At 49.9% G+C, this 15,234-nt stretch overlaps 1 protein-coding gene across 1 annotated transcript in view; it reads right to left on the reverse strand.

Annotated features, from left to right (window-relative positions):
• The window catches only part of Mad1l1 (mitotic arrest deficient 1 like 1), a 310,200-nt gene that overhangs the window by 68,235 nt on the left and 226,731 nt on the right, over nucleotides 1–15,234 (reverse strand). The window contains 1 exon segment of the mRNA NM_001246783.1: nucleotides 10,081–10,288. Within this exon segment, the coding sequence (NP_001233712.1) occupies nucleotides 10,081–10,288 (208 nt within the window).

Raw genomic sequence — 15,234 nt, forward strand, 5'->3', positions numbered from 1 at the left:
GAAATAAAAATGTCAATCATAATGTTAAAAAAAAAAAGTCAGTTTCTCGTGGTCAAGGAGCCCCATGGATCCATGTGTCTCCTTCTCAATACTGGGGTCTTGAGTTCATGGTACCATGCCCAGGTTTTTAAATGTGGGTTCTGAAGATGGGCACCACACTGCTGGTAAGGCAAGAGTTACCAGCCAAACTATCTCCCCAGCCTTCCACTGACCCTTGATCCCACCCTTTCCAACACTGTCCAAGGTTCCCTGAAGTCCTTCCAGTTCTCAGCATTTTAACAAGAACAACCTGTTCATTTACAGAGACAACACACATAGTACCTTGACTGTCATAGTGAACATGGAAAGCAGAAGCCCCATGCCCTGGGTGTCCTGCTATGACTGACACACTCTGTCTCCTTACACCACAGCAGAGAGTCTATTTTGCAGAAGGAGGAGCTTCAAGTGCTGGGTTGAGCAATATCTGGTAGAAGAAATCTCAAGGCAACACAGCATTCGGACTGGCACGGGTATTACTCGCTATTGCTAACTGAATTTGCAGTGTGGGTGAGAACAAATAGGAGAAGAGCAGGGAGATTCGGAAATCTGAAGCTTGGCCAGAAAACACATGTTACAGTGGGCTGAGGAGGTGACAGACGTGGCCCTGGTCATCTTGAAATCAGATGGCTGTAGTGTTCCTCAGGAGGCTCTCAGAGATCTATGTTCCCACATAGAGGGGGCTAGCTCAATGGCTCACCCCCTCCCCAGGGTTATATAAGTAGTAAACAGTTGCTGGGGAAGGATACTCTTCAGTGGAGTTGCCTGCAAGTTGTGCTGGAAGCTCCAGGGGCGTAGCTTGCACGAGTCATCAGCATGCTGGGGTGAGCCATGATGTAGCTGCTGGAGTCACCCACACTTCTGTCAGCAACTCATTACCCATTATAAGTAACCCTGTACCCACATTCCTGTATGGAACCCCAATACACTCACTGGCTCACCAAGCTAGACTTGGATGGAATTATTTCTTTGGACTGTTATTGCCACCTGAATTTGTGGTGAATAGAAATAGACTCCCCAGGAGAGTCACACAATACACCTGTTTACAAAGAAGCAAGAAGGAAAGAGGCAGCTGACTCAGAAAAGTACACGAAGGGACAGGCAATCCTCCAGAAGAGGTCCAGAGGACCCATGGCCTCTGCTAAAAGTGTGACAAGGGATGTGTTGCCAAGACAGGGTAAAACTGTGGAGAGTTGGCCAAACACATTCATCAAGACAGAGTGATTCTGGACTAGAACTTGAATCATGAGTTGATCTTCAGAGTCATAGAAATGCAGTTCTTTTATTATTATTATTATTATTATTATTATTATTATTATTATTATTATTATTATTATAACAACTCAGGCTGGCCTCCATCTCACTAGGTAGCCAAGGATAAACTAAAAGTCCCTTTCCTCCTGCTTCCACCTCTAGAGTGCTGGGATTGGGGAAGGCAAGTGTGTTGATTAGATTTTTGTCCACTTGATACAAGCTAGGGTCATCTGAGAAGAGGAAAACTTGGTTAAGAAAATGCCACCATCAGACTGGACTGCAGGCAAGCCTGAGGCATTTTCTCCATTAGTGACTGATATGGGAAGGCCCAGGTCACTGCTGTGTGGTATCACCCCTGGGCATGTGGGCCTGGTTCCATAAGAAAGTGGGCTGAGCAAGCCATAGGGAAAAGGCTAGTAGGCACCATTCCTTCACAGCCTCTGCTATAGTTCCTGCCTTGAGCTCCTGGACTGACTTACCTATGGGCTATGATAGGGTCAGAAAATTAACCCTTTCCTTCCTAAATTTCTTTGGTCATGGTGTTTATCACAGCAATAGAAAGCAACGTGTCGTGGTGAATGAGGATCAAAGAGAACAAACAAAACTGGATTCCATCGTTCTAACACACTAACAGGGTGAGGCAAGGGGGGGGGAGTCTAAAAATGAGTCCTTCTTGAAAAGTCATAGACAGCCATAGTGCTGGGGTGATCAGAGTCCCTAGGACAAAGTGCCTGCCACGGAAGGAAGAGCTGATAAATTACACTTCATCAAAATTAAAAACGTTGCTTATCAGACGAAAGCATTAAGAAAATGATTAGAAGACAAACAATCCAATTAAAAACTGGGCACCGATGTAAGAGGCGTCTCAGCGAGGAAGATGTATGAATGGCTAATAAGCTGCAGAAATGAGCTCCGAATCATTAGTCATTAGGGAAAAGCAACCACAGAGGATGCTGTCATCAAGAAGCCAAGAGAGACAAATGGTAGGGAGGATGGCGAGCACACACAGGGGACCCTCATAAGGGAATGTCAACTGGCATAACCACTTTGGAAAACAATTAGGTCAATCCTTACAAAGGTGATAAATGTACCAGGTAATCCAGAAATCCCCTTCTACACATAAGACATGGGCACTATCTCCAATGTTCACAGCAGTTCACAACTAATGTCCACCATCAATGACTTGATGGGCCATCCACATGGTGGAATATTACTCAGCCATACAAAGGAATATGGCTGAAACGCAAAAGTATTACACTCAGCGGCAGAAGCCAGAACAAAGGCCTGCGTAGTGTAAGGTTCCATTTAGACAAATGTTCTGAAAAGACAAATCAACAGAGGAAAGATCAGTGATTGCCTGGGGCTGTGAGTGGGAGCAGGGACGACTACAAGGGCACTGGGGACCCATCAGGGTGACGGGAACATTCTAAAGCCAGGCTGTCGTGGAGGCAGAGCACCGCTGTAAGCTCAGTAAATCATTGAGTTAATTACACCCTTAGACAGCTGGGGACAGAGGGTGCTGCTGCTGAGCGTGGTGAGACGTGAAGCAGAGACAGCCCAGTGCAGGCTCCTGGGAGAGGTGAGTGACTCCCTCTGTATCTACAGCAAATCAGATGGACCCCACAACCTTAGGACCCACCCCAGAAGCCCCAAGTCAGATGGACCCCATACCACAACCTTTATGTTTCTATGACACAGAATATATAGCATGTGCCATAACCACGAATGCAGGCTAGCTACTAAAGCCAGCCTTATGACAGCCCAGGAAGGCAGGTGAGCATGCCACCCTCTCTCCAAGACAAGAAACTCAGGGAAGATGGTAGCTGCCAAGGTAGGCCTAGATGGTTTCCCAGGGGGGCCACAAGCTGAAGGATCCTGCCCTCACTTGACTGGTGAGCACTTGCTGTGCCAACACCTCTTGGCCCTACCTGGCACTACAGATCTGCGGTGGGGAGGTCAGGGCTGCCAAGTGTATCCAGGCTGGGGTTCCAGGGCGCCCGCTTGTTTGATGTGTCAGGCGCGAAGGCGCTCCCACTTCAATTACAGGCTGAATGAAACTGGAGAGAAATCCCTAATTGGGTACTTGGCTTCAGCTACCCAGCAAAGTTTACAGACATGCCAGGAAGGAAAGGAAACAAGGCATTCAGCCGAGCAGCTCAATGTGGCTGGGGAATGCAGCAGTTACTCAGCCTCAGCAGACCCATGTGAGGGTCATAGGGACCCCCCCCAGTCAGGGGGAACTCAGGATATGATTCAAGATCTAGGGATGTGGCTCAGAGGTGACGTGCTTGTCTGGCATGTGTGAGTCTGGGGTTTGCTCCTTGGCATCTCCCAACAGAACATAAAAACTGAACAAGACTGAAACTATACAAGACTCTATCTCTGAGGTGCCTAGAGCCCAGAGAAGGGCAGGGGTGACAACAAGTCAGCAAGAAGGGAGAAAGATGACCAGAGGGGAGGGCATATCACTGGAACAGGCCTGGGTACATGGCCAACAGGCTGGTGTTAAGCTCAGATGGAGGTCTGGGGCCAGAGGCAAGGGTCAGCCTGGCTCTGGATGAAGTGTCAGTGGATGGGAGACAAGTGGTACCCACAGAGTAGAAGCAGGCATAGGGGAGCTTCCATCATACCCTTGGGGTCTCAAGGCAGTTCTGGGCCTGGACTATACTTTAGAGGCCTCAAAGGGAGGTAGGCTATACTGAGAACATTGACAGTGCCCAGGGCAGCTCTCTATCACAAGGCACAAACCCTGGAGCAGCTGAGAAAGGCTGAGGATGAGGGCTCTCAGGAGAGCCACAGCCTTGAGGCATAGCCTCAGCCCCTTCATCCCAATTCTAGGTCTTTACTCACTCTACCTGAAGCCAGGGTCATGCTTACTAGATGGACAGCTTTCAGCTCTACCTGACCTGGGACAAGAAGCCTGACTGCTCAGGGTTCCGTGCCATATTCCCTGTGGGAGTTCCAGTCCTGAGTCCCATTTAGGCCTAGCCCTGTAGTCAGCCCCCAGTCGTGGAGAAGCCCCTTTGAAGCCATTCCTTTGTCCCAGTTCAGGGTCTGTCTTCCACACTGGCCCCCGAGCTTTGAAGTCCATGTAGGACCCAGAAAGGTGGGTAGGGAGGGAACTAGTTTGTGAATGACCTGAGTCAGAGAGGGAAAACCTCTCCCAGCCCACGAAGTCAGCAATTAAATCCCATCATTCTTAAAAAAAAAAAAAAAAAAAAAAAAAAAAAAAAATCAAAAAAACTAAAACCTTTGTATGTATAGACATGTTTGTGATATATGCTTATGGCATGCAAAATGTGTGTGATATGCATACGAATGATGTGTGTGTGAGCGTGTGCTTGTGTGCATTAACACATGCCATAATGCACTCATGGATGTCAGAGGACCATGTCCGTGCCAGTCCTCATCTTCCACCAGTCTGAGAGAGGGTCTCTGCTCACCAGTGAGTACCCAGGCTAGCTGGCCTGTGAGCTTCCCAGAGTGTCGACCTCCTGTTCCCATCTTGCTATTGGAGAACACTGTAGGGAGACAGCATCTCATAAAGTTGCCCAGGCTGGCCTTCAACTCGAACTCCCCACTGCTTCTGCCTCCCAAGTGGCTGTGGTGACGGCCTGCACCGACAAGCCTGGCTCAGGCGTTGAAGGTTCCTTAGTGAGTTGATAAATAGTCCTATTTTCTTTTGGGCTGTTCAGACTGATTCCTTCTGTTTGCAGCTGCAGACCCTCCATAATCTCTTCGCTGTGTGGCTTGAAGTCAAGGTCTAAATCTGTCTTTGTCTGGATCACTGGAGAGTTGTCCTGGTGGCATCTGTCAGATGGTCCCTACGGACTTACTGCTCACTGTTGATTACACGTTTATTAACTTAGATGAGACTTTGGGCTTAGTGGTTTCTGTGTGTCTCTTTATTTCATTCATCTACTTTCAGTAATTATGACTTTTTTCTTTTTCTGTTTCCTTTTGTTCCCTTTTATTACTCTGTAGCTCAGGTTGTCTGAAACTTGGGGCTCCGAGTGCTGGTCTTACAGGTGTGAACCACAGCGACCCAGTACTCTCACTTTTAATACTGAGCACAGAATGGGCAGTATATTGTTTTTACTTAATGACATTCTGAGCAGCTGATACTTGTTCCAGTCTCGTGTCTGTGGCTGGGATAAAGCACCCTGGCAGGAACGTGACTACAAAAAGACAGGGGTTCCCAAGCCCTGGCTATTTGCATGCCTGTGGACTTTATGATGCTCATAATGCTGGCCACTATGGGCTTGCTCCTATGGCTGTAGTTTTGGTCTATTTTCCTGGCTCCTTGCAAGCTCTTCATGTTGACAGCATGTGAGGAGATATGAGGCCTTTCTTTTCAGGTTCTGTCCAGAATGTTGGTTTCTGGGGTTCAGCAGCAGCCCAGAGCACCTTCCAGCAGGTCAGCTTTGGAGTCTAGCTATGTTTCTTGGGTCTCTGGACACTGGATTCATGGCCACTGTGTGCCGTGGGCAGTAGTCAAGCTACAGCCCTGCTCTAGAGCCCTCAATGGCTGTCTAAGGTTCCTTTCCCAGGTCTCCCTGAAATCCTCAGAAGGCTGACCTTGGTCCCTGGGTCCATGGTGGGCTCAGTCCACTTGCACAAGTATATATGTACATTATTAAATATAGCCACGGGCATCTCAGATCTGAATTGTAGCAGCACGATTTCTGTTCACTTTCCCTAAATGCAATCAGTCCATATGTCTAACAAAACATGTACCTGGTTACACGGTTCAACAGTAGGGCTACACTGAGGGCCTGGAGGTATACTCTGGGTGGCCTCAGCCTCCTCCTTGGTGGTTAGCAAGTGACTGGTGCCATGTTTTCCCCAGGTTCAAGATAGAAAACAGTACTGTGCTCACATTCTCAATCCCTCCCAGGGTTGGCCCTCAGCATCAACAGAGTTACCTCAGGGGAACACAAGGATCAAATACCATGGAACATTACCCAGTGAGAGACTACTCAGTGGGCAAAGTAATTCCTGAGGTACTCAGCCAGGTGCAGGAAGCTGAGCACTATGTTGGAGACATGGCTCTAGACACAGGAAGGGACACACCAGGCTGAATGGACACCTGGGGCCAGCAGTGGAGCATGACTCATATTGCTAAGGGAACTGCTGGGAGTCTTCATTGGAGCTGTCATATAGAGCTGTACAGCCCAAACTGTTACTTTAGCACGAGCCCTAAAAAACAAGATAGCAGAGTGTCTCCTGTGAATGTTTCTTTGACTAATGAGAAGGGAGACAGCTTTGCTTCCTCTTGTCAGAATTGTCACCTGATAACTATATCCCTTACGGTGTTTGTGTCAGAGTATAATGTTAAGGGTTGTTTTTAAGAAGAGATGATGTTCAGAAAGGTTAAACTTGAGGCTCCTCCATTTCATTGCTTTTAATTAAGAAGTCCTTCCAGCCCCCAAATATGGGGCTCAACCTAGGGCCCTCAACCATCACTAGACAGATGCTATACCACTGAGCCATGCCCCAACTCCTCACTGGGGGATTCTAGGCAGGTATTCTACCACTGAGCCACACTCCAGCCCCTCACTGAGGAATTCTAGGCAGGTGCTCTATCACTGAGCCACACCCGAGTCCCTTGCTGGGGAATTCTGGGCAGGTGCTCTACCAGTGAGTCACAGTCACAGCCCCTCACTGGGGGATTCTAGGAAGGCACCTCTACTAGTTTGTGGGAGCTTAACTCTTGCTGTTGTGGACATTCCTAACAACAGGGTGGCTATGTTTCAATAAAACTTTATTTATGGTACCAAGCTCTGAATTTCACAGTTTCTACAGCATAACAAGTATTGTTGGGGCTTGTTGAAAACTAATATTTATTTTTAGAACAATGTCAGGTTTTGTTTTGTTTTAATATGGTCCTCCTGTGTCCTTGCTCCTGCCACATAGCCCATATACAGCAATGATACTTTCCTGTTCTATATGAGAACGCAGGTTGTGGGGCCTGCATTGGGGATGTACCTACCTGCTCAGCCAACATCATTCTATAGACCTGCAACACTGGTTCAGAGGCTCAGGGCAAACAGCTGACATCTCCCCAGAACAGCATGCCATGAACACCTGTGTAGGGACACCTGAGACAAAGACCCCATGTCTCCTTTCCCATGTAAACTACTCGGAGTGTACCCTTGCACCCCTAGTTACTTCTGGGCAGACTAAGGCCTGGCAGGTGCAGCCCTCCCCAAGAAAACAGGGGTTATGATTGGCCTGTATCAAGTCAAGCTGCCATGCTGATTTGGCTCTGTGAGCATTGGGGCATCCTTGACCCTCCCTTGCCACCCAGCTGTTCTAGGTTCTGGAGCCAGGGCCACTGGTGTGGGGAATGTGTGAATCAAGGCTGCAACAGTAGAGACCCTGAAGTTACACGGTCTAAGCAGAGTGTAGCCCATGGTGTCTCAGGCCCCAGAGTCAAGCGCCAAGTGCTTACGTATCAACTCCAGTCAAGGTTAATGGTGCATGTTTTTAATCCCAGAACTCGGGAGGCTGAAATAGGAGAATGGGGAGTTCAAGGCCAGCCTGAGCTACAGAGAAGAACCTGAGTTATTAACCCGAAACCCACTCCAAAGCCCTGAACTAGGCCCTGGAGAGTACCCTCATGTCTAGGGCAGAAAGGCTGAGGGTAAAGGAGAACACCACAGAAGCCAGCTCCCTTTCTCTCTTCCCCAGAGACACCTCTGGGACCTGCTGGGCCCAGTCAAGCAGTGATAAATTTGATCACTTCCAATGTGTCACTCTGACAAGATGAGATTGTTTTCATTTTAATGCATGACTAATTAAACTGCAATTAACCAGCTCAGTGGCAGGGGCCACACACAGTAGGGGGGCCACACAAGGAGCCAGGGAAGCACTGGGAGACTGGGTTTTGGTCCTTGGATCAGCCTTTTTCAGGAGGAACCCCAAAACCCATGAACTATCTCCCTAAATAGTCCAACAGTCTTCCTAAACAGCTCAGCTGGACTCTGGGCTACTGGGAGCCAATGACAGGCAGGTACAGCTGTTGTAGGGGTCTCCTCCATCTGGATGCCAATGCTGGTAAAGTGGAGAAATCAGAAGTATGATGGCTATAACCTAAGCTCAGAGCTGCTAGGGTTCATTTCTGTTCTACTGGAGAGAGTAAGTAGTCTGAGATCCAAGAGAACTGGGATCAAGACCAGCTTCTTATATTTTTTACAAGTCTGCAGGCTCCAGTGTGCAGAAAACAGACATGCAGGACTTAAGAGGGTCAATGTTAAGTTCCTTCACTCTGAAGACCTGACATGGGAGACGGGTGGAGGTGAAGGAGTGGGCAGTGAGAACATGCACTTCACACACACACACACACACACACACCCATGACACTGCTCATGGAAAGAGAAACAGTGTAAGTCAACATGATCTTCTATGCTTCAGGGAGGCACAGAGTCCTGACCCATACTATCTGCCACTCACAAATGACCCCTACAGCAACACAGGAACCACAAGACTCACAAAGGACAAGGATGAACTGGAGGCCTGCCAAACCAGAGCACCTAAGGCTGGCAGGGGTCCCTATAGCCAGGCAACAAGACTATGGTGATAACACAGATGACAAGTCATACGGAGTACCTATTCTATGCCAGGCTCTCTGTGTGGAGCCCCAAGGTATTGATTGCTTCTCAGAGCACTTCAGCCTGACAAAAACATAAGGGTGGGTGCACCAGCCATTCCCACTGAGACTTTGGGTTCTCGGGGCACCAGCCCCCTAGTGCATGCCTTCAACCACCCCAGGGCCCCAGGTTCAGCGCAACACTGTCTTCAGGAGCCCTCTACAAAGTCCCAGGGCAGATGCAGCAAGCAGAAGGGAGACAAAACAGGAATGCAGGAATGAAGAGACCAGAAAAATCTGCCTCAGCCCCTCAAAACTGAGATCCATGTTGCAGAAACGACTCTCTGATGACAGTTCCACCCTCCCTGGCTCAAGGACTCTCACTGGAAATGCCAAGTGCCTCTGCAGGACCAGATGACAGGTACACAGAGAAGAAAACAGGAGCGCTTCACAGGAGGAGGCGTCAAGACCCACAAGCAAGACACAAACCCAAAGACAGCAGGGGCCCACAACCCCAGCATAGCACAGGTGGCCTGAAATTCCCCTAAGGGCAAGGAGACAAGAGTTGTCTCAAGACAGGCAGGGTTGCTGCAGGACCTGCTTCCAGCATTCCCTTGTCCCAGTTCCCTCTGTACCCAGACCTAGTGCAAACCCCTCCCTTGTACACACAAGTTTACACATCACAGCTGCAGAGCAAAAGCAGCTGGGGCAGGATCTCATGGCTGCCATGCTCACCAAGGCTCAGTGACTGATGTCAGTGACCTCTACAATGCATCAGGGGTGGCAGGTACATGTTCTGATGGTTGTTACCCTGATTTACAGACTGGAGAGGATGGTGAGAGGCACTGACTGTACTAGTTTGCTCTTTCCTGGAATCCTGGGCCTGGATGCAAAGGGCCCTGGGCTCTGTGACGTGTGCTTAGGCCAGTGAACGATGGCCCTGTTTTCTCTGAGGATTGGATTTACTCATGATTAATGGGCCACATATAAACTGATAAATGGTATTAATTTGTTTGGGGGGGTCTGAGAAGATCTTAGCTGCTTGCAAACTCGGATGACTAACTCTGTTTGTGAAGCCTGCAGGGAAGCAATATCTCTCAGCTGGCTGCAAGGGCTGGTGGGCTCTGTCCATCCACTCAGCCCGGATGCCTTATGCATGTACCTCTCTGGAGACCAGAGGGCTGGGTCAGGGGACCTACCTGCTACCTCCTTGGATGAGGGAAGGCTGGAGGCAACCTCCAGGTCAGCAGGGATGGGCCCCCCTCTCTCCAAGGCATGCACGAGTCCCCGCAGCCGTTCGCACTCCCCCTGCAACCGGGCATGGTCTTCTTGCTGGCGCTTCCTGGCCATGCTGGCTGGGTTCAGGCTCATGTGTAGCACTTTGGTTCGACTCTGATTGTAGTCACCCTAGAGGAGTAAACACAGCACAGGGTCACTGGGTGTGGATGAGGAACACAGTAACACAGAGCACAAGCAAGGAGGATCCTGGCAGCTGAGGAGGCTTTGGTAGAACACAAGCTGTGATGCAGCAGCTGCCATGACAACCATCTCAGCACCCTTGTACAGTGTGTGCAGGCAAGCCCCTTACCAATCTGGGTTCTCGACCAGTACAGAGGCCACTCAGCCTGACAAGTGACTGAACTGGTAGAGATTACCAGTAGAGTTCATTACAGTAGATTACTGGTAGAGTTCAGAAGACAAACAAAGCAGTCTTCCTCCTCCAGGGCCATCACAGGTGCTCTAGCACACCAATGCCCTGCTCAGTCTATCTAAATAACAAATCCAATGCCAAGTTCCAGAAGGAATGAGAGACATGGTCTTGTAATCCTAGCTATACAACAGGCTGAGGCAGAATTCCAAGTATTAGGCTAGTTAGGGCCATAGAGTGAGTACAAGGCTACATGTTCAGACCCTGTGTCAGAGGAAAAAGGACTGAAGATGAGGCTCAGTGGTAGAGCACCTGTCTAGAATCCCCCAGTGAAGGGATGGGGGTGTGGCTCAGTGGTAGAGTACCTGCCTAGAATCCCCCAGTTAGGGGTGGGGCTCATGATGTGATCTAGTGGTAGAGCACTTGCTTAGAATCTTCCGGTGAGGGTTGGGGGTGTGGCTCAGTAGTACAGCACCATATATAACCTGGTTCCATTCACAGTCACTCCCGCCCCCTGAATCCTGATGCACCAGGCTCACAATGCCTATCCTGCAGCCCTGTGAGGCCTGCCATCTCTCCCTCTGTACAAGACAACTGTGATAGGGAGGCCCAGAACTGAACAAGCAAGAGAAGAATGCCTTTGCTCTCTAGAATGGCTTTAGATTTACAGAAAAACTATGACTGCCAGAAGGAGAGCACAGAGCTCGCTCTAGTGCCTACAGCTAACAATGCCCATGAGTGGCACCCACCTGTCATTGCTCCCCACAGCTAGGGACAACCAAAGAGATCCATGTGGCTGATTCTAGATGTCCCAGCATGTCCCGAAAGCAGTGACTGAGGCTGAGTGGCACTGGAGAGAGCATGGGCAGGATGCCCCCATGACCTCTACCTCTCACTACACACAGACACCAACTCCAGGGAAGGCGCGTCAAGATATAAAAGGCAAGATTAAAAATAAACTTTTGAGATACATTTATTTTATGATTGTTTGGCCTGTATGTACATATGTGTACTACGTGAGTGCCTGGTGCTCATGGAGGTCAGAAGTTGGATCCCCTGGAACTGGAGGTAGAGTTGTAAACCACCACACAGGTGCTCTTCAGCCATCTCTCCAGCCCCCAAAGGGAAGGCGGGAAAGTGAGTGTGAGGGAGCATTACCATCCTGATAGCATACTAAGGATGCATTGACATGAGAGAAATGAATAGAAGCTGGTAGAACAGCAGCATTTGAGTTTGAGAATCATGGGTTAATCTGGATTACATAGTAAGACCCTGTATCAAAAAAGACAAAGGGAAAAAAATAGAATTCGGGGGAGGGCACAATACGCTTGAAAGTACTCTGGGCCCCAGCTGGGGAAGGGATGAACATCAGGGGGGAATGGCTCTTGAGGTCATCCACCTGGTTAGCTCACACCTAGATGTCATTCCCAACTCAAAAGTAATCAAGAAAATGTCAGCCACTGGGGGAAAAAATGGGCAAAATGCATGAATGGGCACTTCACAAAGTCCAGAGAGCCAATGGGCACAGAATGAGCCATCAGGAAAACCTACACTGCAGCCAATGCAGGCCATATGCCTAGTGTGAAGCAGGCATCCCATGCAGAAGGGCTATGCATTCTGAAGGGCACTGGGTGGGCAGTGGTGTGAGGACTGCACTGTTCCATGCAGCAAAGCCACTGAAGGACCACACACACACCTCCTCAACTGTGGGAGGTGGGAGGCTGTCTGCTGCCTCCACTGAGCCCAAGACAGACTTTTGTGGCATCTGAGGTGACTCAGGAAGTCACACCTTAAGGAATTGGCTGTCTTCTCTGACCAACCTCTCCCCAGGTGCCCCTGCTCCCAGACTTGTAACAGGGCTACCATGGAGCATGGGATAGAGGCATGGACTTCTCTTCTAGGGACCGGGTGGCAGAGAACTGGTATGTGATGAGCCCTACCCTGCTGGACCTGGGATCCTCAGGACCCAGATGTCTGTGGCTGCTCAGCAAGGGACACTGATCTCCATGTCCACACATACCAACATCCAGAGGTTAGAAGATGTTAAGATTTGAGGCTGTCCTCATGTGGTCCGGGGGGTGGCTTCAACTGGCCTCGTGAGATCAGAGATCTTTTTAATGTTGTGTGGGAGGGGGGCTTCTCTGGCATTAGTCCCCCTTCCCATGATAGCTGCTGAGGAAGCAGGGGAAACAGCCCACCCATTCAGACCACCAGACACAGGGTGAATAAGCTTGGAGACTGACTTTACATGGGTTAAGTTGCCATAGGCCATTGCCCCTCTATATCATAAGGACAGTATGGTCTACACCTGAGGTACCTCCCTCCAGATATGCTTCTGGGGGCAGCAGGGGAGGGTGGGAAGGAAGACAGGAGAAGACTACAACAAGGTTCTTCACACAAGTTCCTGTAGTCTCCATGGGTGTGTATCTGTGTGTGTCTGTGTGTGTTTGGTGGGGGTGGGGTGGGGGGAGACGGGGAGCAGAAAGTGCTCAGAGCCACCTGCAGGGAACAGTAGGGTTTGCAAACTTGGTTTCCCAGGCCACATCCTGAGTATATTCTCCTCATGAGAGGAAGGAGGAAGCTACCAGCCAGAACTGGGGAGAGGGAGGGAGGGGGAGCAAGCCTGGCAGGCTTTCAGAGCTTTCCTGAGAACCTTGTAAAGCCCTGGGGATGAAGAGGCTCCCAGAAAGCGGATTCCCTGGCTCTCAGGGTTGAAAGGACTGATACTCGGGCAATTTCAACAGTCTGTTATTCCATGCAATTTCACCAGCCAGGGAGATAACCAGGCATGTGAAATCCATCACCCACACCCACTGTGATAGTCTTGGGGCCGGACAAGGACCTCAGCTTTTCTTCCCAAGCACTATGAGCTGGGCAGGGAATCAGAGCCCAGCCTGACACTGCCTGTGGAGTCAGCCGGCCTCAGGACTGCCCACCTGTCCCAGTGCCCACTGGGTAGCTCAGTGAGAAAGCAGCCACAGACTACAGGCATGGGAACTGGCAGGGAAGAGCATCACACATGCCAACGAAATCACGCTTACCAAACAGATTTTTGTGTGGCCTAAGATGTTATTGATTTTTCCTTTTAAAGACGTTAAAAACTGTAACTCAAACCTTAGTTTGTGAGCTATACAGACTGACAGGCTGGGGCTGGGGGATCTCAGGCTGAGGTGAGGGCTAATTGGGGCCTGGGACAGCTCCCACAGCCTCATACAGAGCATGCAACACAGAAGACACCACAGACTCCTGGGACAAGCTGGGTGTGCTGGTACACACTTTCATCACAGCACTCACAAGGCAGAGGCAGGAGGATCTCTAGGAGTTTGAAATCAACCCGACCTATATGGCATATTCCAGGATAAGTGGAGCTACGTAGTTGGAGAGAGAGAGAGAGAGAGAGAGAGAGAGAGAGAGAGAGAGAGAGAGAGAGAGAGAGAGAGAGAGAGGGAGAGAGAGAGAGAGAGAGGAGAGAGAGAGAGAGAGAGAGAGAGAGAGAGAGAGATGATTCTGGGGAGGAAGGAGGCGGCAACCAGCACAGCTGGGTCTGTCCAGCCTGAGACCTCCTGCCACGAGGAGCCAAGACAAGCCATTGTCTCATACTGTAGAGCATGAAGCCAACAGTGGTGCCTCAGTGCCTACTCAAAACAAGTACCCAGCTACAAACTGGCAAGCGACAAGTGACAGCCCATCACTATCCCTGTCGTCCCCTCTCCACAGCATTTACACGTTATAACACACTGCGTCACCTCAAACATTTGTTTTATTAGCTGTCCCCTAGCAGAGGTCAGCTGCATGAGGACAGGGCTGTCTGTCTTCCTCCCAGTGCTTCTGGTACTGATAATGTGTCTGCTACGGCACAGAGGCTACCGAATGAATGCTTAACAAATGGAACATTTCTCAGGCCAGAATGAATTTCACAGGCTTAGAAATCAGATCACCAACTGACGAATAAACAGCCAAAAGGTCCAGAGAAATGGCCTCAGCCTCCCTCCTGTGACAATGAGTTGAGGCCACTGCTGCAGGAAGAAGCGACCCCAATTTAAGAACTCTCTTCCCTACACAACCACTTGGAGACACAGGGTTGCAGTCGAAGTAGCAGCCATCTGCAGACATCACAGCAATGGATGAGGCAGGGGCAAGGGTATCACCTGGGTCCACAGTCACGTGCACTCTCACTTGGCACCAGGTACCCACTTAGTATTCTGTGCCAGGTCATGTGGCAGGGCTCAGGGAAAGGGGTTTCAGAGCTTGGTCTGAGAAGGGATGTTAAGTGGCATAGGTGGTGTGGCCACAAGGCACATGAAGTAAGCTATGTGTCATCCATGTTAAGGTTAGTGTAGCCCTAAGACTAACACAGAGAGAGAGCAGCGCTACTACCAACACTAGACACACCAAGGACCTGCTGTGAGCAGGGGCCAGCTGAGAACTATACGACAAAGATAGGGTGGACCCTGAGGGCTGTCACAGGCCAGAGAACCAGGTCAGTGCCTTCTAAAGTGTACCAACCCACCTGCCCAGAGGGTATCGCCAAACGTGGCTGCTTATGTGTCTGGGCATGTCTGAGCACTTGAGGAGCCAAGCAGCCACGTACCCTCTATCTACAGCAGAAGCAACAGAGACCACTTGGGAAGAAAGTAAGTGCCAGGCTTATGCCCACAGCACCAAATCCTGTCTCGGCACTGGTTTGGCTCTGTTTCCTCCCCAG

This window comes from Cricetulus griseus, chromosome 4 (genome assembly GCF_003668045.3).
Source record: "Cricetulus griseus strain 17A/GY chromosome 4, alternate assembly CriGri-PICRH-1.0, whole genome shotgun sequence".
Lineage (NCBI taxonomy): Eukaryota > Metazoa > Chordata > Mammalia > Rodentia > Cricetidae > Cricetulus > Cricetulus griseus.